General features: G+C 39.9%; 1 protein-coding gene across 2 annotated transcripts in view; it reads left to right on the top strand.

Moving 5' to 3' along the window:
* Positions 1-25894, top strand: part of GRTP1 (growth hormone regulated TBC protein 1) — a 1073346-nt gene that overhangs the window by 604299 nt on the left and 443153 nt on the right. For both annotated transcript variants that reach the window (XM_044071212.1, XM_044071211.1), the window contains exon 4: positions 24805-24929. In XM_044071212.1, the coding sequence (XP_043927147.1) occupies positions 24805-24929 (125 nt within the window). The remainder of the gene's footprint in view (positions 1-24804; positions 24930-25894) is intronic.

The following is a 25894-nucleotide window of genomic DNA, read 5'->3' as shown; positions in this document are numbered from 1 at the left end:
GCAACAATGCTACCGCTGCACCACCACAGATATTCCAGAGTAGTGAATAAAAATGTCAATTACCCATGCAAACATCTAAGGGAGCTTTGAACTCTGCTTAAGTTTATAAAGCTGTAGTCACTCCTGTCAGTTAATTCAATAATTCAGGATGTGACATAGCCGTTTCATAGAGGGGGATATCCCCAGGGTGAAAGTAGTAAACTCCAAAGTATTGAATGCAGTTTTAGCTTACTTGCTTGCATTCAGCAAAACAAAATTGCATCTTGTTTTGTGTGTTCAGATGTAAGAGCTATGTAAATAAACAGAGATGGAGTGCATCAAGCCTAGTGAATGGATTTGCTACAGTTTTGGGAAGTAAGCATCACTCTCGAGTGAGTTACTAACCTGGTTATGGCGGAGCTATGTGAATAACATGAAAATAAAACAAAGAAACAAGCAAAAAAAAAAAAACAGTACATCTTTTTCTGTGCTGTTCTAATGAATGTCCTTGTATTAGTCTAAGTGGATCAATTTTTGTTTTCTCATTTGTTATATTCCTAAGTGGCTTCATGGGGATTGACATGCTGTCAGGATTTTTTCTTTTCCAGCCGAGGATTCTTTTATCCACAGTACAGCAGCTGTCCCAGTAGGATTGCATTATAGCAACAAAACACTTTCTGTGGTCCAATTACTTTGAAAATATGGAGTTTTCCTTGGCAAGAATTTTAGTTCATTTATCCATTAAATTGATTTTTGCCAGTGGACATCTTCTGAACAGTATTTTAGGGTGCTCTAGAATGTTAGGCTTGAAACAGCAATTACTCTAAGTTACTGTTGTTCAGGTTCAGAATTGTAGCCATAGACTAGAATTTTTGAGTAAGATGTAAATATGGCCTTCTGTGACTGACTACTTAAAAGACTGGCTTTGCAACTTATAATCATTCCTGCAGTTAGGCTATTATCTCAAATCCGATATATTACGCTTTTTAAGAATGTAAATGTCTAACTTGTCTCAGTCAGAATTCTTAGTTTTTCTCCAAATGCTAAGTTTTTTGTTTTGTTTTGTTTTTTACATACCTTGATGGGAATGGACCCCGTTCCTAAATCATGGCATAATTAAATTTTATGAAATTAGTATTGCTTCAGTTTTTGACGATAGCCAAGAGAGCTCTTCTAGCACCCATAATGTATCCAGAATTTGTAGTTCATTTGGAGTTGCATGTAATGGTAGTATATTTAAAGATGATGTGCGACATGGCAAAAAAAAATGCATCATCTGCATACAGTTTCACTTTTTTCAAGTTCAGTGGTGGCTAGTGGCTTTTCTACTCCTATTATCACTTAAAATAATGATTTTCTATGAAAATAGGAGTGTTAGAGTCGGCCGCAGTGGTGCAGCAGTCAGCATAGCCACCTCACAGGAAGAGGTTCTCGAATTAGATTCTCGGCTGAAGAACCTTCTGTGCGGAGTCTGCATGTCCTCCCCACAGTTGAGTGAGTTTTAAAGACATGCATGTAGGTGTGTGTGTGTATTTGTGTGCCTTCAGTGAAGGTTGGGTGCCTGGCTGGCAATTCGACACCGTAAAAACTCCACCGCCAATCAATCTGTGGACCAGTGATCTGCTGTGGTGACCCCTAACTGGGAAAAGCTGAAAGACATTGCTAGAAATATCTTGTAAGAAAGAAAACGGTCTAGGCACACTGGAAATGACTCACAAATAATTTATTGTAAAAAAACTCCACACACAAGCGCTTTCACCTTGACACAATGAAGAGCTTTTTCAAGTGAATAAAACAAACTACAAAATCATACATCTAAATACCATTGTTCCCCAAAAAGGCACCAAAATGTTTTAAAGATGTATACCCTCCCCTAATTTAAAACATCAACAGGAAGCAACTGTGTACATTTCCCTCATGAAATACAACATGTTCTTCGTGTTTCACTGTTGCAGTCATTACATTCGGGTAATCTGCTGCCAGGTTGCCCTCAGTCGGCCTGAATATCAAAGTCTTGGGTACTGCGTTGGTTGCTGTCTCCTCTTCCATGACGTCAGGTCGTCAGGGGTATAAAACATGCAGCCGACGCCATTTTCTTCAGTTTTTTCTTGCTGCAAGGTGCCCGAAGCAGAAGCAGTTTGCAAGTGCCAGTCGGCCGACTCCTGAAATTTTTGCATTCAAGTTTCAGAGCCGAAGTCTTCAATTAAAGTTAAGTACCCCTTTGGGGAAACTTTTTCTTGCTCCTTTCCGATGTCAGTAAAAGTTAATAATGGCATTACTTGTCGGAAGCAAATACCTCATAAGGATTTTCATTTGTAGTGCGTTCCTTGCCTAGGCCCAGATCATAACATCCCTTCCTGTCGGTTTTGTGCTAGATTTAACCAACGTACTATTGAGCATTGGTATATCTTTGCTTCAAAATATTTTGGAAGCAGCTTTAATTACCCTGAAATGTCGTCGAATAGTAATCTGACTACCAGAGTTCACAAAAAACGCAAAGAAAAGGACAGAGACAGATCGCTGAGGTCCAAAACCGATGAAACTTCTCCTAAGCCATTCGCCGGTTCGCTGGTACTGAGTGAGGTGCTTTTTCAGCCCCTGATACCCGTTACTTTCGAGTCGCAGGCCTCTACCGAGACCCATGTGGAGTCCGGCATGCTGTGAGATTCTCAGAGTATTGTACCCGCGGATGTCTCTCCCTTGGATGGGTCCGGAGCCGCTGAGCAGGCACCGGCTTCTGATGTTGTTTTCAGGCCTCAACATTTCTATATAAAACCGATGCCAGCTTCAAAAACAAAGACAAAAGCAACTTCTAAGGCTAAAAAAAAGACGCATGAGCTACGTGCTCAGGCCTCTATGCCTAAAAGACAGATGATCAAAATGGCTGAAGACTTAATTACCTTGATCAGGGGTTCCCAACTCCCCCCACCACCGATTATGAATCTTCAGATCAGGTTTCTATTTCTTCTGATTCCTCTTCTGATCAGGAATTTTCTATACCACCCTATGAGGATTCAGATGCAGAGGAATCCATCCCATCTGCATCTCCTCCTAAGGATTATTCTTTTGGAGAAACCTTGCATACTTTAAGGGAACATTTTCATTGGGAGAGTCAGGATTTCTCTGAATCAAAAAAGAGGCTTAGGGATTTCCTTCTTCTTCCTCAGCATAGGCCTTTAGCTATACCTCCTGTATTAGATATTGTTGATGTGTTTTCGAAATCAAGCATGGCTCCCGATTCCCTACCACCGGCTCCTAGTAAGCCAGACAGATATTACAGGGTTCCTGACTCCCACAAATTTTTATTCAAAAATCCTGCTGCTGACCCTGAAACTATCTCACAGGGTCCCAAAGGTGTAAAGGCCTCACCTGCTAAGAATCCTACCCCCTCTGATAGAGATTACAGGGCCTGGATAGATGGGGAAAGAAGACTTGTACGTCTGCAACCTTGGCAATTAGGGCTTTAAATTGCCAGTTTCATATGCTTAAATATCAACAGCATGTTATGGGATTATTGAAACAGAAAATTATGTTGATTTCTGAATGTGTGGAAAATAAAGAATTACAGGAATTATTGCATGCAGCAGAACAGGTTGGAAAGCATACTTTGCAATGTGGTTTTGATTCCCTGGAGGCCTCTTGCAGGGCCGCAGTTACTGGATTTGTGATTAGAAGGCATGCCTGGCTCAAGGAGCAAAATCTGCCTGATCATGTTAAAGCTAAATTGTTGGATGCACCTTTACAGCATGATACTCTGTTTGGTAATAAGGCAGAAGAGGTTTTAAAGAAAATGGAAGACGAAGCTAAATCTATGCAAACTGTAAAAGATTTCTTACAAGTGCAGCCACCCAGGTTCAGTAGACACTGGCCTACAAAAAAATGGTCCTTTCCTGGGTCTGACAGAGCCTCACGGGGCAAATCCAGGCGCTCAAAAGGCTCTATTTACCAATCACAGGGTTCTTACAGGTCAAAGCAATGGGATGCCTCTACCTCCAAATGTGGAGGAAACAAAGCACGACCCTACAGTAAACAGTCTCAATGACTTCCCTCTGCCATCACCAAGCACTTATCTTTTGGCAGCCCCCTTTAGGGGGAAATTAGCACTTCATGCTAAGAATTGGCAGTTAATAACCCAGGACAAGTGGGTATTAAACATAGTATCCCGGGGATACAGATTTCATTTCCATATCTTGCCAATTCCAAACGGTTGGCCAGATCTGCCACAAAATCAGTGGGCAGAGGCACAGAAACAAGTTATGTCCCTCATGGATATGGGGGCTATTCAACCAGTACAGGAACAGGAAAAAGGGCAAGGGTTTTATTCAAGACTGTTCCTGGTACCCAGAAAAGACTATACCTGGGGCCCAATACTGGATTTATTGATTTTGAACACATTCTTGGACATCCCAAAATTCAAAATGTTGACTTTGCAACAGCTTCTGCCATGCTGGACAAGAACGCTTGGTTAGTGACTCTAGACTTAAAAGAGGCATACCTGCATATCCCAATAAGGGAATCGTGCAGAAGATACCTCCGCTTCAAGGCTGGTTTTATACATTACCAATTCACTGCACTGCCCTTTGGCTTATCTACTGCGCCCAGGGTCTTTACAAAGTGCCTGGCACCAGTAATTGCATTTTGCAGACAAAGAAGCATACAAATCTGTCCTTACTTGGACGTCTGTCGCATTCAAGCAGAAAACAAAGACATTCTTCTTCAACATCTGGCGTTTGTGTACCCTAGGCATGCCAGAAGCCTTTTTACAAACGAAAAGAAATCACAACTGGTACCTTCTCAAAAGATTACATTCCTGGGTGCAAGCTTGAATACAACTGCCCAGATGGCTTACCTTACACCAGATAAGCAAAGGCAACTGACTATTTACTTCGAACAGATAGCAACAAAAACCCAGTTATCTGCAATGCAAATTCTGCAAGCTTTAGGGTTCATGGCATCCTGCATTCTACTAATTCCATATATAAGACTGCATATGAGGAAACTACAGTGGTATCTAAAGTGTTTATGGAGTCAACATTGTCACAGTCTGGAAACGATGATTCCTCTTATTCCCTGCCTACAACAGGAGTTTCTTTGGTGGGCAGAGACATGTCATCAGAACAAGGGACAGACTTTCACTCTACCCCCTGCCACCCAAACCCTAACTACAGACGCATCAGACTATGCTTGGGGGCTCACCTGGCGGGGAGATGCATTCAGGGCATATGGAACCCAAAACAAATGCATCTGCATATCAACCAGAAAGAGATGTTAGCTGTTCAGAATGCCCTGACAGCCTTCAAGGACTTACTTCATCCAGGACATCTACTGATAAAGACGGACAACACCACGGTTATGTGGTACATAAACAAGCAGGGGTGTACACTATGCAGACTAGCCATGGAATTGTGAGACACAGCCTTGACTTACCAAGTACATCTTCAAGCTCAATTCCTGCAAGGAAAACAAAATACTCTGGCAGATGACCTAAGCAGAAATCTTATGGACCCTCATGAGTGGAAACTGGATCCAGAAGTCTTCAGCATGATAATGGAGAAATGGGGGAGTCCGGACATAGATCTATTTGCCTCTTCCCCAAAATTATCAACTGGACAAATTCTGCACAAGGACTTAACACAGACAAGCATGGAAAGTTGATGCCCTATCCTTCAGCTGGAAAAACCTATCAGTCTACGCCTTTCCTCCTGCTCTGCCTCTTCTTCCCAAGGTCTTACTAAAGGTCAGACAGGGAAAAACAAAAATGATCCTAATTGCCCCGGACTGGCCTCGCAAGCACTGGTACCCAACTCTAAGGAATATGTCTCAACTCCGTCCTTGGTACTTGCCTCAAATACCTCATCTACTCTCTCAGCAGAGCAACCAAATTCTGCACAATCAGCTCCAAACTCTGAACCTGGCAGCATGGCTGATCATGTAATTATTCAAAAAACACCTCTCAGTAAATCTGTGATGGATGTCATTTTAGAAGCCAGAAGGCCTAGTACTAGAAAGTCTTATGCTGATAAATGGAAGAGATTCTGTGCTTGGAACCAAACACAAGGAACAGACACAGCAAAGCCAAATATTCCTCAGATTTTACAATACTTGACTGAGATGCTTGACAAGGGCCTATATTTTTCATCAATAACAATCCATGCCTCTGCCATCTCGGCTCATTGCAACACGGAGCCCTCCCATCTTTTCTCACCCGCTGCTAAAACAGTATCTTAGAGGGGCCAAAAATCTAAGGCCTCCCAGAAGATCACCAACTCCTGCATGGGACCTCAATTTTGTGTTGGAAAAGCTCACCCTGCCTCCATTTGAACCAGCAGCTACTGCGGATATAAAGTTTTTATCTTGGAAAACAGCTTTCCTGCTAGCAATCACTTCAGCAAGAAGGGTTTCATAACTACAGGCCCTCATGGCTGTGGAGCCTTTTATTACATTTTACCCGGACAGGGTGTCCCTCAGGACTAATCCTTCCTTTATGCCTAAGGTGGTATCCAGTGTGGCTCTTAACCAAACTATTCACCTGCCAACTTTTTATCCAAATCCACAGAACAAGGGGGAGCGGATTCTGCATTCTTTGGACGTACATAGACAGCTAAGATTTTATTTGAACAGGACCAAATCTCTAAGAAAGTTGGAGCAGCTACTGGTGGCGTTTGCTGCAAGATCAGAGGGGAAGGCCATTTCAAAGCAGACTATTTCAAAGTGGACAAGCCACTGCATTCGTTTCTGCTACTTGCATCATGGTAAACTGGTGCCCAAGGGAATCAGGTCACATTCCACCAGGGCTGCATCTACCTCAGCAGCTTTTCTCAGAGGGGTGGCAACCAAAGACATTCTAGAAGCTGCCACTTGGAGCTCTGTTCATACTTTTACAAAGCATTATCATTTGCCAATCTTCTCTATGTCCAGGGCAGGCTTTGCCACTGCAGTTCTGCAGGGCCTTATAGCCGCTCCTAATGCTATTTAGTTCCAGCCTCCCATCCATAGCTTTGGGATTCTACCCAAATGTAATGACGCAACAGTGAAACACGAAGAACATAGTATAGTTGTGTACACTTACCATAAATGTAGATGTTCGAGTGTATTCACTGTTGCAGTCCGGGTTACCCACCCGCCACCCCCCCTTTTTTCTAGAACTTCTCTTTCCTTCACTATATTCTACAGCCTTTGTGGTGTATTTTCTTTTAGATGAAGGTAAAGTTTATGTTGTTACAATTGCACTTATATGTGTGTGTGTGTGTGTGTGTGTATATATATATATATATATATATATTTTTTTTTTTTTGCTGGGGGGCACCTGCATCTGGTGCAAGAAAAACTGAAGAAAATGGCATCGGCTGCATGTTTTATATCCCTGGCAACCTGACGTCATGGAAGAGGAGACAGCAACCGACGCGGGACCCAAGACTTTGATATTCAGGCCGACTGAGGGCAATCTGCCAGCAGATTACCCAAATGTAATGACGGCAACAGTGAATACACTCAAACATCTACATTTATGGTAAGTGTACACAACTGTAATTTCTATGGACCACATAGATTAAAATATTACACATTCCCTTCTCTGATTGAAATGAAATAAAAAATGTTAATAAACCAAAATAACAATAAAAATGAAAAAAATAAATAAAAAATAAATAATAAAAAAAAAACACCTATTCAACTGCATTAGTGAACATATATTTACAGGTTCCTTGCTTTTTTTTTAATCTATGTGGTGCATAGAAGTTGTATTTCATGAGGAAAATGTACATAGTTGCTTCTGTTGATGTTTTAAATAAGGGGAATGTATACATCTTTAAAACATGTTGGCGCCTTTTTGGGGAACAGGCGTATTTAGATGGATGGTTTTGTAGTTTGTTTTATTCACTTGAAAAAGCCCTGCATTGTGTCAGGGTGAAAGCGCTTGTGTGTGGTGTTTTATTTACAATAAATTACTTGTGAGCCATTTCCAGTGTGCCTAGACCGTTTTCTTTCTTACAAGTTATTGGTATTTTACGGTCTCCTTTCAGTTTTCGTTTTTGTATTGCTAGAAATATGCTTCACAGCCAGTCTTGTCACTTTTTTTTTGTGCATCCATGATGGTTGTTATTCAGTGATGTTAAGTTAGTGGCAGAAACTTCCTGTTTTATTTTTGGCAGATAGTAATGCTCACTTTTATTTGTAGTTGACATGTATAGTCTATACCCTTTTTCCAGTAAAGTAATATATTAATAAGTTGAGAAATAAGTATGTCACTGATTGATTAGTTCATGTCAAAGTTTAAAAAAGAAAAAAAATGCTTACAGTTTGGACACCCTGATGACATTAATATTTAAAGAATTCAACTGTATTCTTTAAATGTTAGTGTTTGAGGTCTGCTTTGTAATGGTTTTAAACTGGAAGGAGTACAGACACCTGGACCTCTGACCTTGCCTATCTACATGCTAGTCGTGTTGACATTGGTCATAAGGGTAATGCAAACCATGCAGGAAAATACTTTTTTAAAAACAGTGAATTTTTGACGGTTTATGTAAAGCTGCTTAAGAAGGAAGTTTTTAGGTAAGTCAGAAATTGCATTGCACATGATCTTAAAGAACAATTGTAAATTATTTTTTATTAACTATGTTGCTGCTACTACTGTTGCAACTACTGGAACTGTCTGGGTATTTTTATTTCAAATTACTGTTTCTGCTTGCAAATCCTGACAGATACGAAAAGGAATCAATGCAAACTCTGTCACAGGCAAGAGCATGTTTTCCTTTTATCCAGCAGGGGGTTGGGTTGGGGTGGGTTGGATTAAGGGGAAGAAAGCTCAGTCTGTGGCAGGAAAAACGTAACATTTGGAAGATTAATAATGAAAAATGGTATCACTGATGAATTAGATGAACAAACCATATACAAAGATTTCTGAAAATGGAAAAAAAAAGACTCCCAAGATTTAACTTACTGGCCTGTGAATTTTTTATTTATTTTTGTGGCAAGCAAGAACAAATTATGTCTTGGTGATACTGACAGTTTTGTGTGTATGATTACAGTGTAGAACTAGAACAGTTGTGTCATTAGGTTAGATATCCTGTTGTTGAAGGTATATTTAAAAACTAGTAACGGATGATCTGTTAATGGTAGGTTTGAATGTCAGATCAAAAATGGTCACTGGTGGGAGCCATCTCTGTAATACAGAGGGATAGAGCACTGACTGTGACCCAGGTGACCTACATTTGACAAGTGAGTCATCACGGAGGAATCCGCTGGGAAAATAAGAGATGTATCAGTATTTTATCTACTTGTCTATCCAGGGGGGAGGCTAGTGTCTTAGGATTTTAGCCCTGATGATGATATTGGGGAGTGCACATCTTAAGCTTAGAAAGGCATATACCAATGGATTTTCTAACCTTAATGACCTTGCCTTATTACATGTCACATGTGAGGCTGGGCAGTTGTTAGGGCATTAAACAAAAATTGCTGTCTGCTAGTATAATGATGCCCTGGGATGCCTCAGTCCTCTTTCAGACAATGGAAAAGTATCGGATTAGGTCCAGGATGATCAGAAGTAAATCCAATCAACAAGCTTTCATGATTAAATCTTCTTCAGGTTGTAAAAGCTTGTTGATTAGAAAGTCTAAAAATAAAAATTCCCTTTGTGGTTACCCTAGCTATTTGTGCCATCAAATGCAAACAGAGGAAAACAGACAAGGAGGATGGGTGTGCCTGTTCTGCAGGGATGGTGGTTCCTGCTTGGCCTCTGCTGCTGTACTGACTGAGCCTCATCTGGGGTGGGAGAGATTCTCATGTGTGCAGCCAGTATAGGAAGACGTGGGCATGGACTATCCATAGCAGTGACAATAGCCCTTGTTAGTGCTAGTGGAGGAGCATGGATATGTGGATAGAGATGCATAGGCAGTCCTTGTAATGGCACAACGCATACTTCAGCACCAGAGGAGGGGTTAAGCCATAAATAAAAATACTACCATTGCTGAGATACCAAAAAATAATAATTTTAAATAGTAACGTTAGGATTTTTGAAGCCGCTCAAAAATGAAAAATGTCTATTTTTTCTCTGTGTAATCCCAATGGAATTACCTTAACCATTCATAAAATCACAAAAATAATTTGGTATCACATTCAGTCCACCTCTGTCTTTTGCCACACACACCAAAAACATTGTTAACAAAGTCCTTCTCAACTCGGGATAGTATATAAACTCTCAGATTTTCTGACAGCGAAATCATTCAAGTCCATTGCTATCCATTTACTTGTTCCTAGGCCAGGATGTACTCTACCTGTCATATCGGAGTGACCATCGCAGATTTGTTGCGTTATCCAAATCACTGAAAATAAAATACTATATTTTATTTGTCTGTCAAATAGGAGATAACATTACTGTACTATACCTTAAATAAATGCAACTGGCTACCTGTCCAAGCCAGATCCTTATTACTCCTAATTAGTGTAACATTCACATTGTTAAATGTGTACTGTCCATCACTAACAAATTAATGCAGAAAGCAATTCATTACTTATTTTCACACTTCATGAGACTGCATCAGTAACCCTGTCTAGAACCATATTTGTACTCCGCACTAGAGGAGGAAATATTCATTAAAATAGCCCTTACTCTTTAGATTCCCTCCAAGAAAATATAAGGAACATTGACAGCCTACCCATGTTGAAGTCACAATGAAAGGCCCATCTTGTGGGAGGTGATCAATGCCACTGCCCTGTAAGGTCAGCCATTGCCTGGAGATGGTTAATATTTTGCAGCATATCCTTTTATTGCTAACCGTGTGTGTGTGTGTGTGTGTGTGTGTATATATATGTATCATTTCATTGCTGGCATGCAAATTCTCTCCAGGCGAATGCAACTGGGACCTTTTCTTTGATTAATACGGTTATCCTGTATATGTTGTCAGTATACCACTTCTCTTTTATTAACTCCAATTCTTAATACTTCTGTGTATGTGTGCGCTTGTATATTTGAGTATGTATAGGTACATACACACACATATGCACACACGTTATTTATATATATATATATATGTGTGTGTGTGTGTGTGTGTGTATATATATATATATATATATATATATATATATATATATATATATATATATATATATACAACACACACACACACTGCAACTACAAGATTGTGCGAACTGTGATCAAGGAAGGCATTGATGGCTAGCAGGCATTGGGGCCAAAAGTCATACACTTTCTTCTGTACAATTTTTTTTTTGTATTCCGGTCGATCAAGAGGATAGTAGATAAGTGAAAAAGTGTAGGTAGAAAAACAAAATTCTGTGATACTAAGCTTTCAAATGGAAAGATAAAGTGGAATATAAAATTATTCAGTTTATTGAAGCCCAGGGGCAGCTCCCCCAACCTGAGGAATTTCCTCATCCCACTTCTAACTTCGAAGTAAACCCCACAATAGCATTCAGCAACCAAATAATGAAGTAATAAAATAAACGCTACAAAGTACTGGATTCCTTAGAAGAACACGGACACCAACAAGATGAAATTCCACTGGTTTAATAAAAAACTAAAACAAATTCAGATTTAGCGCTTTCATCCACAGATAGTGTGGACTTCCTCACTTCTGAAGAAGTCCACACTATCTGTGGATGAAAGCGCTAAATCTGAATTTGTTTTAGTTTTTTATTAAACCTGGGGAAGTCCACACTATCTGTGGATGAAAGCGCTAAATCTGAATTTGTTTTAGTTTTTTATTAAACCAGTGGAATTTCATCTTGTTGGCATCAGTGTTCGTCTGAGGAATCCAGTACTTTGTAGGGTTTATTTTATTACTTCCTCTAACTTAACTGCAATAATTTCACAATTGAACTGCTATGGTATAATGGCTAAACACCTTTACAATATTATATAAGATTTGCTGTGTTGTCATTGGGATAACTGCAATTACGTAACAGTATGAAATGGTTCCAGTGGACTAGAATTTGATGACTTAGTGGTTGCTAATGCTACATGCTGTCTATAGGAAGAGTGTTTTTTGGTGAGGGATTGTGTTAAATCAATGATGTCAAAGACTTGATACAAATAATTGTAGACACAGCTGTTACCATGAGAATCTAGGGCAGAAAGTTCAGTGCAAATAGAACAGGAGGTTTATAGAAGGTAGAAAACAAGTATTCAGAAATAAAAGAAGCTAACAAACATTGAAAGGAAGCAATGAGTACAGGGGAGAACTATGGAAATTGAGAGTGATTCTTTCCTAGGAAAAAGACTTAAGGAATAGAAATTGTAAAGAGTTTTGAGACTGATAAAATCATTCTGATCATTAGTACTGTGGGAAATAGGAGACTTTGTGAAATCTGTATTGGTCATAGACAGTTCCTTATTGTAATATAGAGTTAGCTATGTTCCCACTACCTTTATTACAAATATACCTATTTTCTTTCCAGTTGCTGGTAGAAGTGATGTAAAAATAGATGGATGCAAGAGTGTGGGTAAAAACATCAATTTCAAAGAGTTATGTTTGCCTGTATGGATAGTTGAGAAGAGAGCATGAGATGTATATTGTAAATGAGTTGATAAAAGAGATAACAAAGTTGATTAAAGTTAGTGCATTAGCACCAGAATATGGCTGTATGCCAGAACAATCACTGTGGTTGTTTTGTCTGTAAAGAGATAGTTTACATAAATGACCATAGACCCTTATTACAATGAATATGAATACCTTCATGAAGTATCATTATGTAAGTAACATTAGAACACTCTCTGCAATTAACACAGGTAAAAGTAGATAAGACTGATTTAAGAGATTTGCTCATAAAGAGCAGAGATTAGGGAATATGTTGTTTGAAAGTATTAATTTTAAAATTAAAATATACTAAAACTAAGTGGTCACAGTGCCTTGATCCAGGAAAAAAGTTTGGAGAAACAACCTGGAGATATTTATTAATTGTAAAGGGCAGCGAGGCTAGAACTGTATAGATGAGCTTAGACATGGTTGTCATGACATTGGGGCGGATATGCTCATGGACAAGATGACTTTTTAAAATTTATTTATTTAAATATTTAACCATTTTATAAGAAGTACTCTATAGACTTCCAAAGAAAGATAAATAAATGAAGTATGCCATGACAGTAACTCAAAAAGTGATATTCTTAGGGGTAAATGTATAACAGAAAAAATGAGATGAAGGGGGAAGAAGTTAAAAAAATGGAAGTTACTGTATAGAGTGCTCTGCGCTCTTACATTGTGAAGTAAATAGCAAACAAATCTAGTACTTTTATAGTAAGTTAGCGATCATAATAAACTCTTAAGAGGGATATCTGCAGTAAGAACTATATGTCACCGCTATTAAAAGGAAATGGTTATTTTTATAAGCTCTTAACAGTGAAATAGACTTTGTGTGGAAGGAATATTAGCTGAACTGGAAGTTAGTCAGTGTTTGCTGAATTTTGTTATTTGCTAGTAATTACAGGTGTGGGGGTAGTCGCATTCTTTGATTTCCTGTCCTTGCCTATTTAAGTGGTACAGTGTGAAATATTTTCTGCTTAAAAACCTCAGCTTTGGCCGGCTAAGAACTTGCTATATTCAACTGGACGTATAAGAGAATTTAAGTACCTTTATCTGCTCTTTTTTTTCAAAAAAATACAGTATTTAAATTGATTTTAACTGTGTGGAAGGAATATAGCTGAACTGGAAGTTAGTGTTTGCTGAATTTTGTTATTTGCTAGTAATTACATGTGTGGGGGTAGTCACATTCTTTGATTTCCTGTCCTTGCCTATTTAAGTGGTACAGTGTGAAATATTTTCTGCTTAAAAACCTCAGCTTTGGCCGGCTAAGAACTTGCTATATTCAACTGGACGTATAAGAGAATTTAAGTACCTTTATGTGCTCTTTTTTTTTTTCAAAAAAATACAGTATTTAAATTGATTTTAACTGTGTGGAAGGAATATTAACTGAACTGGAAGTTTTCACTCTGCTCTTCAGTTAGTCCCACCCACTGTCCCTGTTTTTGTTTTGGTGTTAATCTTAGTGGCCTTGCAACTGCCCACCCCTCTTGTAAATTTGTGTTTGGATACTCCTTCTGGGCCCATCTCATTTGCTCACTCAACTGAGTGCAGTGAGATCATATTCTGATTTCAGGCACTCCTACTGTGTACAAAGAGAGCATCTGGGAAACAGAAAAAAAAAAAAAAAAAAAAAAAATTTAAGCTCGTTTCCTGCCTTTCCTGTTAAGTGGTATAGACTATTTGTAGGCTTCTGAGCCCCCAAGCCCTTCTGTGTTGGACGGAAGCCTTCTAGCTTAGTTTTTTTTTCTTATAACTAGCCAGTTTTCTAGTTTCAGCACTCAAATCTGTTTCTTTGATCTCAGCACTTGTTCAGAAAAAAAAAATGCTTTTACTGTACTTGTGTTTCAACCTACTTTTTTTACTTTTGCATCATCTTAAAAGTACTCAATTGTATTTATTACTGCTTGGTGTAACTCATTCTAAGCCTTTTGGTTTAAACACTTGGGCTTTGGACCAGTTGTTTTGCACTGAGAGGGTTTGTGGTCTGCACTGTAGTGGCAGAACAGGTAGCTTACATCCTTCTAGGTTGGGAACTGCTGATTGAGGGCTCAGTGTCTGTTATTCTAAAAGTGTATTAATTCTGGTTTAAGCACTTGGGCTTTCAGGCCAGTTATTTTACATTAAGAGGGTTCGTGGTCTGCACTCTTGTGGGAGGAGAGGCTGGACTCTGCCCTTCTGAGCTGGGAATTTCTGGTTGAAGGCTTATAGTGCATGCATATCTGAACTGCTTCTTACTGAAGTTGGTGCGCCTTGTTTGCTGTGGCATAGACTGGATTCAGGCCTGCTGGATCTAGCTTTGTTTGTATAACTTGAGCACTAATCCAGGCATTCTCTAAAGTATTCAATTGTATTTATTACTGCTTGGTAGTAACTTGATTAAAGTGTAGCTATCATTCTAAGTCTTTTGGATTAAGCACTTGGGCTTCAGACCAGTTTTGTTTTACATTAGTAAGGTTTGTGGCATGCACTGTGGTGGCAGGACAGGTAGCTTTCATCCTTCTAAGTTGGGAACTGCTGATTGAGAGCCCAGTGTCTGTTATTCTTAAAGTGTATTAGTTCTGGTTTAAGCACTTGGGCTTCAGGCCAGTTATTTTACATTAAGAAGGTTTGTGGTCTGCACTCTTGTGGGAGAAGAGGCTGGACTCTGCCCTTCTGAGCTGGGAATTTCTGGTTAAAGGTTTATAGTGCCTGAATATTTGAACTGTATCTTACTGAAATTGGTACACCTTGTTTGCTGTAGCATAGACTAGATCCAGGCCTGCTAAATCTAGCTTTGTTTATATGCTTGTTGTTTGTTTGCTTGTTATTTCCCTGGAATGCTAATTCCACCTAATACGTGACTTCTCAGCGCTTCTGTGGATCACTAGTGATATCTGCATTGCTTACTGTACTTATTTCCTTGTTTCACTTGAAAGAAAGTTACTGTTTGTTGTTTTTGCATTTAAGTTACCTGTAACACATTGCACTTAAGTTACCTGGCACTTGCTCACTAAAGCAATTATATAAGTCAGCACTAAAAATTAAAAACACTACACCCTCACTCCCCACTGGCCCTGGTTTTCAATTATTAAAGAATTCCCAATATTATTCTAGCATGTCCAAAGGTCAGTTGTCAATCTCCTCTCCGGTCCAGCTGGTGAATTTGGGAATCTTGAGGCAATGTTACAACTGCCTCATGTACACAGACAACCCTCTCCTCCTCCCAACAAATTCCAACACATGTGAGAGATGCAACCATATAGCCATACTGGAGGCTAAGCTCTCTCAACTCAGTACTGGCATAACCAGTCAGGAGGAGAAGGAAACCACACTCACTACAATTCCAGTCTCACATAGACCTACCACGACAGCAAACCAAACACATAATCACACAAAAACATACTCAGAGGCTCTAAATAAAGATCTATCGAAGCAGCAGAGACCTCCAAAGCAGACACCCAAGCAGCCGCTACCCCAAAACAAAACACGTGCAACACATATCTCACAAAGCCAGTGTGCCAAACAGTCACAGCCCTTAAGACTAAACAACACACCTGATAAACTTGTAATAGGTGACTCTATCGTCAGGCACACTGACATCCCGCTCACCAGGCTGAACAAGGAGAGGGTCACTGTGAGCAGCCTGTTGGGTGCTAGGATCCGCCACATAACACAAGCACTCAGGTCACTCCAAGGCAAGTACAAATATGACTCAGTCATTGTCCATGCTGGTGTGAATGACCTGAGATGTACCTCCCTGGACTACATGAAAAGAGACATAAAGGAGCTCTCTGAGCATGTAGCCCAGGCCGGTATGACCCTGACCTTGAGTAGCATCTTACCCTCACCAAGAATGATGCCACAATATGAAGACAAGATGATCAATTTCAACAATTGGCTTAAGTACTGGTGTCATTCAAAGGGGATCCAATGCCTGTCAGCTTGGGATGATATGCTCAACAAGCCACGATGCTTTGCTAGGGACGGTTTGCACCTGTCATCCCTGGGCTTTCGGATATTGGCAAAGGCTCTTGCTACCCCCATAGTGCCTTTTGTAGGCAAGGCTCAAAAGACAAACCCACCTCCATAGGTATCACAAGGGATAAGAAACTAAGAGTAATGCTACTCAACGCCAGAAGTCTAAACCTCAAGATGCACTTTTCGAAACTCTCCTTAGCATGGAGAACATCGATATCTGTGCAGTAACAGAAACCTGGTTAAGGGCTGCCGAGAGCACCCCAGCACTACCAGGTTATACATCATACCATGCTTTTCGGCCCCAAAACTTGGACCGAACCACAAAAGGAGGGGGAGTATCGATATTCATCAAAGATACCCACACCTCCAGGTTGGTGGCAAAGCACGAAGCATCAGAGACTATCCATGTGCAACTAACAGTGGATAAAACTGCCTTCCAGTTTATAGCCTGCTACAGACCACCCTCCCAAACCCAGGAACCCCACTCGGCCTTCCTGAGAACACTGGAAAATATGAAGGTCTCTCCAAACACCATTATATTGGGCGACTTCAACTACCCAAACATAGACTGGGAGCATTACTCTAGCTCCAACACCCTAGCCCAAAGGTTCCTAGAATTTATAAACTCAAATGCTATGGAACAACTTGTTACCACTCCCACAAGAGGGAAAACATACTGGAACTGATCATCACCAACATGGGGACTCTATGCTCCAGACCAGAAGTGTATCCCTCACTGGTAAGATCAGACCATAAACTAATCTCACTGGATATTCACATCCCGACCCAACCCCCTGCCCAGAAAACCACAGTGAAAAACTTCTCTAAAGCAAATTTCACACTCCTCAAAACTGAGGTGGAATCCTTCAAAGCCCCCGGGCCTGTGGAAAATACGGCCCAGACCGCAGAATCCTTTATAAACGCATTCTATGAACACCTTCAGGAATGCATGGATCATGCGATCCCAAATAAAACCAAGACCCAATCCTCCAAAGGCAGACGTCCTGTCTGGTGGACCCCAGCCATAAACAAACTATACAATAGAAGGAGGAAGCTACTAAATGATAAGAGCAAAATCCCAAAAAGGGAAGGCATCACTGATCAGTATTAGCAAAAAACTACGGGCACATATAAAATTGTCTAAGGCTAGCTTCGAGAGAAAAATTGCACAGGACACTAAGGATAATCACAAGGCTTTCTTTAGTTATGTTAGGAACCTGGGTGGTAATTCCCAGATATGCTCAGAATTAGTCCAAAATGACAAAAAATACACCGAACCCACAGACATTGCCAACATCCTAGCTGACAGGTTCAGCGCAAACCCCCCCCCACCACCACCACCACCAAAAGGGCAAATATCTATCCCAGCAGAGTGCTGCTCCCCTGACATCTCAGATGCTCAGGTAAGAGCCACCCTCTCCAAACCAAAAAGCACAGCATCAATGGGACCAGATGGTGTCCCGGGCTGCGTCCTACATGAACTCCAAGAAGAGCTAAACCCAAACATAAAACTACTGTTCAATCTCAGCCTTACTACAGGATATGTGCCCAAAGAGTGGCGTACAGCAACAGTGGTCCCTCTCCATAAAGGTGGTGCCTCAACGGATCCTGGAAACTATCGCCCCATAAGCCTGACTAGCTTGGTCTGCAAAGCTATGGAAAGGATCATCATGGACCTCATAAATAAAGATATTGGGGACCTACAAACACTGGATCCTACCCAGTTCGGCTTTAAGGGCAGATCCTGCCTCTTAAACCTGGTTGATTTCTTTGAAACAGTCACCAAGGCCATTGACGAGGGAAGGTGGTCCACACAGCCTACCTGGACCTCGCAAAAGCCTTCGATACAATACCCCACTCGGGCATTATAGATAAGCTCACCAGCTTAAATATAAACCCCTATGTCACTAGATGGATTGCAAACTGGCTCAAGGACAGAACCCACATGGTTAGAATTGCTGGAGCCATGTCAGACTCCAAACCAGTTACAAGTGGTGTCCCACAAGGCTCAGTCCTGGGACCTCTCTTGTTCGGTATATATTTCTCGGAGGTACAGGCCAACACAGAAGGACTGTGGCTGACCAAGTTCGCAGATGACTGCAAACTGGGCACCATAATCGACTCTTCAGTCGGCACAAGCATCCTCCAAAAGGGCCTCATAGAAACAGACAACTGGTGCCAGAGCCATGGCCTCAAGCTAAATGCTAAAAAGTGTATAGTCTTCCCCTTTGGCAAAAACAAAGTGCCCACAAATTACCACATAGGTGGTAATCCATTAAGTACAGAAGAAGTAATTAGGGACCTGGGGACCCAAGTTGATAGCAATCTCTCATTTGACAACCACGTGGCCAAAGTGGTTAGAAAAACATTTTATATAGCCCACCTAATCATGAAGGGATTCACATCTAGATCAGGGGACGTCATCGTGCCTCTTTACTCATCCCTCATCAGGCCCATATTTGAGTACAATGCCCCTTTTGGGATGTACCTTACCAGACACCTGCAGCAACTGGAAAGACCCCAAAAGTACCTCACCAAGAGGATCAAAGGGCTCAAACAGATGCCATATGCTGCCCGGTTAAAGAAACTCCAGCTCTACTCAGTGGCATACCACCTGTTCAGAGGCGATCTGTGCCTGACGTATAAAGCCATGTCCAACCCGGAATTAATGGACATGCTGCACCTCAGAAAATCCAAATCCCATCGAGCTACGCTCGAGACTTGAACCTCAGCACTGAAATAAATAGGACATGCTGGAGGGACAGATTCATAACCCAGAGGCTCCCTTCACTCTGGAATAAAATCCCAGTCCAGGTTAGGCAGAGTCCCTCATTGACTCTCTTCAAGAGGAATCTTGATGAGTGGATGGGAGATAGTAGGTTTACCCTGGGTATCACTTCTGTGTCACTGTTAGACAGAGGCACAGTATACTAACCTCGAAAAAGGGCATAGCAAAATAAATTTAAAATGGGTGGCGAAAGCCAAACACATTCTGGCTAGGCTTATAAAAATGCCCTAGGGCAGATAGCCTAGTATGAACCTATGAACCTATGAAAAAGATGACTGGCAAGAATAAGTTTGCAACTCAGCATGAAAACTAAACAAATGCTAAAATTGCTGTGGGACATTTGTAGATGTACTTCTGTTAGTTGGATTAACTAGCAGTACAAGTTGCTGTATATGGGGATTTATAAACGGTGAAAGAGGGCCCCAGAAAAGTCAGACCAGTACACTGGCAATAGAAAGCAATATAGAAGCCCCAATAGGAAGCAAAAATGTAAGATGTCTGATATTTAAAAAAGAGTAAAATATGCAAGAGATAAAAAAGAATCTGCAAAAATTATAATGCATCCATAAGTTAAGCAAGGAAGAGAATAAAAGTATGAAATGTTTACTAGCTGTGAAGCTAATAATATGAAGTTAGTAAGAGAGCTTACTATAAATATATTAACAATGTATGGAACAAGATGTGGCGGCCACGGTGGTGCAGTGGTTAGCATTGCCACCTCACAGCAAGAGGTTCTCCGGTTCGATTCTCGGCTGGGGTGCCTTCTGTGCGGAGTCTGCATGTCCTCCCTGTGGTCGTGTGGGTTTCCTCCAGGTGCTCCGGTTTCCTCCCACATCCCAAAGACATGCAGTAGGTGAATTGGACACTCTAAATTGGCCCTAGGTGTGAGTGTGTGCGTGTGTGTGCCTTCTGTGGGAGGTTGGGCGCCGGGCTGGCAACTCGGCACCGTAAAACTCCACTGCCAATCATGAGCAGACAGATGATCCGCTGTGGCGACCCCTAACCGGGAAAAGCCGAAAGAAGAAGAAGAAATGTTTCCTAGTAGGTGATGCATGTCTGTTAACAGGGACATTGCAATTTTTTTACCATTTTTCATTGTGTCTTATGGTCAATTTAGTTGTCAATATGATACCACAGTATTAATAAAACAATGGTAAATATTTTGTGAAAGTAAAAGACACTAAGACTTGTTTTTTCTCCCCATCTGCTTTATTCCTTCCAGCTGACCCCAGTACCCCCAGCCAACTTGTCCTTGTGGTTTTAAAACAATGAAGATGTTCAACACAACTCATCAGTACTAAAGAAAACTAATATTTTTAACCCACTTTGCCCACCCCAGTATTAACCTATTTAAAAAGATTTGTGAACATGGTATACAAGTTAATTTAAGTTAAAGCACATAGAATTCTTGTTACAGTTTAACAAAGAATGAATGGGGTTTACTGAAAATTATACAGTGAATGGCCATTAACATTCAAAACGGAGCATGCTGACAGTCAGTCCAACCAGGGTGCCCTTTGTAAATCGAGTGTATACCAATGGAAAAAAGTCTGATCACCTAGACTTTTTCCATTAATATATGTGACAAGAATTTTACTTTCGTTTTGGCATTATTGTATTAAAACAACACAAAGTGAAAAGACCTTTGCTGAAAGAAAGAAGGAAAGACCCGTCCAGCACCAAAATTGAGAGTTGATAAGAGCTTTCATTCATCAGATGAAGGTCCACTTACTAATTAAAGGAACAAAAGCAATGGTATTTTCATTTTGTGTTTTGGTTATATTAGTTTATTCGAGCTTTTAGCATTATTGTATTATATATCAAGGATCGCTTTGTTTTATTTAAAAAAAAAATTACAAAAACTGTAAACTTCAAACCAGTTAGAGAGACGGGACAAGCAAAAATAAAAGGATGGTCAGGTACATTATGCAAAACTACAGAAATGTATCTGATTATCCTTTTCTCTGTCCCGTCTCTCCCATATATTGAAAATGTCCCTGTTTGTTTATTTTTTCATTAAAAATAAAAAATAAATATTATTTTATTTTATTTATATTTATTGACCGGGAGTGTCCGACTGGACGTAGGTCCATTTACAGCGGAGGCCTGGGGAGAAAAGCTCCACAGTTAAAATAAACAGACAGTAATTACATTGGATTACATAGTGATTAACAATTTACATAGCAATTACTTACAACATATTTACAGATGAAGAACATAGTACATCAGTAGAGTGGAGATCTTCCTTTCTCCGTTGCTTCCTTTCCACAGCACTGATATACTGCATAAGTGTGAGAATAAAAGTCTCATACGCATGCGCAGTACATCAGGAAAGCCCCAGGATACCAGGGAAAACGCTGAAGAGCAGCATAGTGCCCTTATACAAGGACATTATTTAAGAAAACAATGTAACTTTTTTCTTAAATAATGTCATCGTATAAAGCAATAACCCATGGCTGGGTGTGAGTAATGCTGGATTTACCCACAGTTTACTTTGTTTGGCCACTTGGGCTTCACCTTCATGACCAAACCATGCCAACCATGGGTAAATCCAGCATTGCTCACACCCAGCTGTGGATTATTGCTATATGTGCCAATAAAAATATTCACATTATGAACCCTGACAAGAGGGGAGTGTAGTAGTTATGAGCACACTGATTATGTGGGCAGAATGGTGATGATACTTAGTGATGAGGTATACCAGGAAGTCTCCTTAAGTTAAATAAATGTAGCATACAGGAAAATTGGCAGCATGCTTTATGACATGCTTATGCGAGAGTAGTTGGATAATAATGCTCGTAAGTTTTTGGTTGTAAAAAGACCCTTGATTGATTATTTTTGGTATCACCAAGGTTTATACAAATGTGGTGAATCCACCTTAGACGCCCATTGTGGATGCTGAGGTTTGTAAAACACATCTGATTGCTGAGTATATTGATGTGAAATTAAAAAAAATAATAAAAATAGAGAAAGTTAGCTATTTACAAAAAGACTCTCTGGATTTTTTGAGACTCATAGTAAATGATTTATGTACAGATCAATTGTTCTTTGTCATGATTACATCTATTCCCGCATAGTTTAGGGTGGGAGAACTTCCATGAATATGTTACATTTAGTACTGTTACTACTAGTGAAATACATTTAGTACTGTTACTACTAGTGAAATTAACATATTAACGAAGTTAGTAAAAACTGTTAAAAACATCTGCATATATTTTGAAAGGGAATACTACCAACAGAAGCTAAGAGTTGCGACGGGGGCAGCATGTGCCCCAGTGTTCACCAACATAGTAATGGATGAATGGCAGAGAAAATTTGTCTAACTTAAAACTCTGAATTTGTGAACTCTTGGAGCCTGCATTCAGGGTTCCTGGATCCCATTTGTATTTTTTGGAGAGACACTAAAGAAACACTTGTTGAATTTCTTGATTATATTAATAAAACCACAGCTTGTTTTCATTTTACTCATGAGATGCCTAATTAAAAAAAAAATGATCTGATCTGGATGTGCAGATAACTAAGGACCTAGTGAAAAAAGAGCTTGTTTCTAACACTTTTTAAAAGCCCACTTACTCTTACTCCCTGTTACTCTGTAGTAGTCATCCCCACTTTCAGAAAAAAGCCCTACTTAAGGGACCGATGGTACGTCTTGCAAGGACAGTCTCAGAGGACAATTCTTTTTTAAAAGAATTTGAAATACCGAAAAACATGTTAAAAAGGTGGGGTTACCCTGATGACATTCTGATTTAACATGCAGAATGAAGTGTTTCACAAAAGTAAGGCAGGAAAGTATACCCCATTACTGGGTATATGAGAGTAACTTTCATGAGAATGTGTCTAAACAGGAAGTTGGTAGTCAGTGAGGTGTATGGAAAGGCGATGAGGATGACTTGATTTATTCAGTGGACAGTCACTCCATTATGGAGGTGATCAGGAGACACTGGAACTTACCCTAGGGTAGGTGAAAGATGGAAGGTTAATTCAAGTGCCATAAGGGCAAGGAGAGAGACCTACAAATGTGGTAGATATAAACAGTGTCCTATAACAGAAAGTTGTGAGATGGTTATTTGTGAAATGGCTCCTCTTGGGTACTACTGGCTGCTTGATTGTGAAACCAAAGGGAAAGTTTATCTTGCTACATGCAAGGACTGTCATGCATTTTAGATTGGCAAAAGTGAAAGAACTTTTTAAAAAGTATATACGAGCATACCTATGATATTAAAAGGCAAAATCTAAATAATGCATTATTTAAGCATATTGACTGGTATAGATAGAAGAAGAATCTGCAGATTCCTACTGTTCTGTGACATACTTAAATGATATGGTAGCCCCAGACTGTACCCTAGTCAAACACAATGAAAAGCAACATTGTTGCCCCCTAATTGTCCTTCTAGAGGTATTGAATGCTGGAATATCCAGGGATACAATAGCTGTCAAATGAGGACCAACATTTCATCTTTCTAGGTCACGTAGTAAAGGCCAGATTGACATCAACTAACAGGTCCACAATAACTGGCTTGTTGGAGATAAACCTGGCATTAGAAAAGCGTGACTTTAGAAGGACCAGTGGCACCCAGCACTCCGAGTTAGAGAACTGGTCCCCTGGATGCATCACAAAGAGCAGAAATTTGACCTGTGTTATGTTTTAACCTGAAGTAGCACCTGGCCACCAAAACATCAAAGTGCTTATACCACAGCAGTTATAGAGATGTGACTTTAGTGGTTATCAGTGTAGTTATAATGGAAAAAGATGAGGTCACATGGCAGTAATATTGCACCTTCTTCCTGGTTCAAATCAGTTACTTTCTCTGCAGGTGGATAACTTCTTTCCAGTGAAAAAGGCATTAGCAATGTTCTTTAAACTGAATTGTGTCCTTATATCACAGGTAAGTTTAGTACTGCATCTAGACTGGCATCATGGTTTTACAGAAAAGGAAATGATGCAGAGTATCTGCCCAGCCAGCTTAAAGCTCTCTTATAGCCTGTTCTACAGCTTATATATGCTGTGGACACATTATATAAGGCACTCCTGAATGTTTAAATTCCCAGTATAGAATTAGTAATAATTAACCAACAGAAGTTATCATACCTAAGCATAAGCAATCTAGGTTGAAAGGTGGGGATACAAATTGGGGAAAAGAAGGTGGCAGCAGCTTACCAAGAAAAGAATGTATCCCATGTTTCTCAAGTAATTTATTTACTGTACCATATGGCTGTCTATAAGTTTAAAATCTTAATGTTTTGCTCTGTTCATCCCTTGTCTTCCATTAAATGGGAAACATGAGGTGCTACAAGCTTGATAGGGCTAACATTCTACTTGAGGTGGGTTTTTTTTCTTGAATTTTACCCTTCGATTTGTTGTGGAGCCAGCAGTTTGTACTGCTGTTTAACATTGTGTTGTGTGCTGAGCTACATTTAATATGTTTGGCTTCAAAGTGCTCTGTAAGCTGTTAAATCACTCTGCCCTGTTTTCTGTACTGTGCTTTATTTCCAGTTAAAACTCTGGAATTGCACTGTGTATGATATTTTTTTCACTCTTTTTAACAGATCTTCACAGAACATTTCCTGACAATGTATTGTTCCGGAAAACTTCAAACCCTTGTTTACAAAAAAATCTTTTCAATGTATTAGTGGCATATGGACATCACAACATTAGTGTTGGGTATTGTCAGGTATGTTAATTTTGTACTTCTTCTGTACTTGTCATTGTGCATTAGCAGATTTGGAACAACATGATATTGTTACATCACAAAGTTTAGAAAAAAAATTCCACTGCATTTAGAATCGCATTACAAATGTCGATAAATTGTGTTGTATTGCAGCAAAGGATCACTTTTCATGTATCCTTACCATTGTTCATACCCCTCAACTATGCTTGATTTTACCCAGTCCCATATAAAATGTTTGATCTTCTGGTAAAATACTCAGCACTGCAGTCTGTCAGTAATTTGACATATTAAAGTTTCACGTGTTTTATTATTCAGAAAATGCATGCTGATGCAAAATCTGTTGTTCTGTTAACTTTTAAGAGAATTAGAGTAATATTAAATAATTTAGACCTTTATCCTCCCATTGTTTTTGTCTTTGTCCTGAATTCTTGTGAACAACAGTTCAGATGTATGCAAGTGTTTTTGTATTGTCATTAGCTGCTCATGTTAAAAATGCATGTCTTTTGTACTATCCTTCCATCCATAATCCCCTTTTTCACATGAGGTTGGGCTGACACATCAACAGTGACCATCACCTAGAGCCAGTGTTCACACTGCAAAGTGGCTAGCCCTGCCATGGTTGTTCTTCCGTATCACACATACACACATGCGCACTCACACCCTATGGCCAGTTTAGTGTGTCCAATCTACCTACTGCATCTCTTTGGAGTATAGGAGAAAACTGTAGCACACACAGAAAAACCAAACCTGGGGAGGACATGCAGACTCCATAGAGCAGGCATCCCCCCTCCCCAGGTATATTTTAAGGAAAAAGTAGACATCTGGATCACACTACTTTATTTATTGACTACACAATTCCCATAAACAACTAATAATTTTTCAGTCATTCAGGATTTTTTTATGCTGCTTTAATTTATAGTACTGAACAAAGCTGAGCATTTTATTTGATGAAATTGTTAAAAGATAGA

Source organism: Protopterus annectens, chromosome 5.part0 (assembly GCF_019279795.1).
Source record: "Protopterus annectens isolate FY-2018-M chromosome 5.part0, PAN1.0, whole genome shotgun sequence".
Taxonomy (NCBI): Eukaryota; Metazoa; Chordata; order Ceratodontiformes; family Protopteridae; genus Protopterus; species Protopterus annectens.
This window is presented reverse-complemented; position numbering and strand designations above follow the sequence as displayed.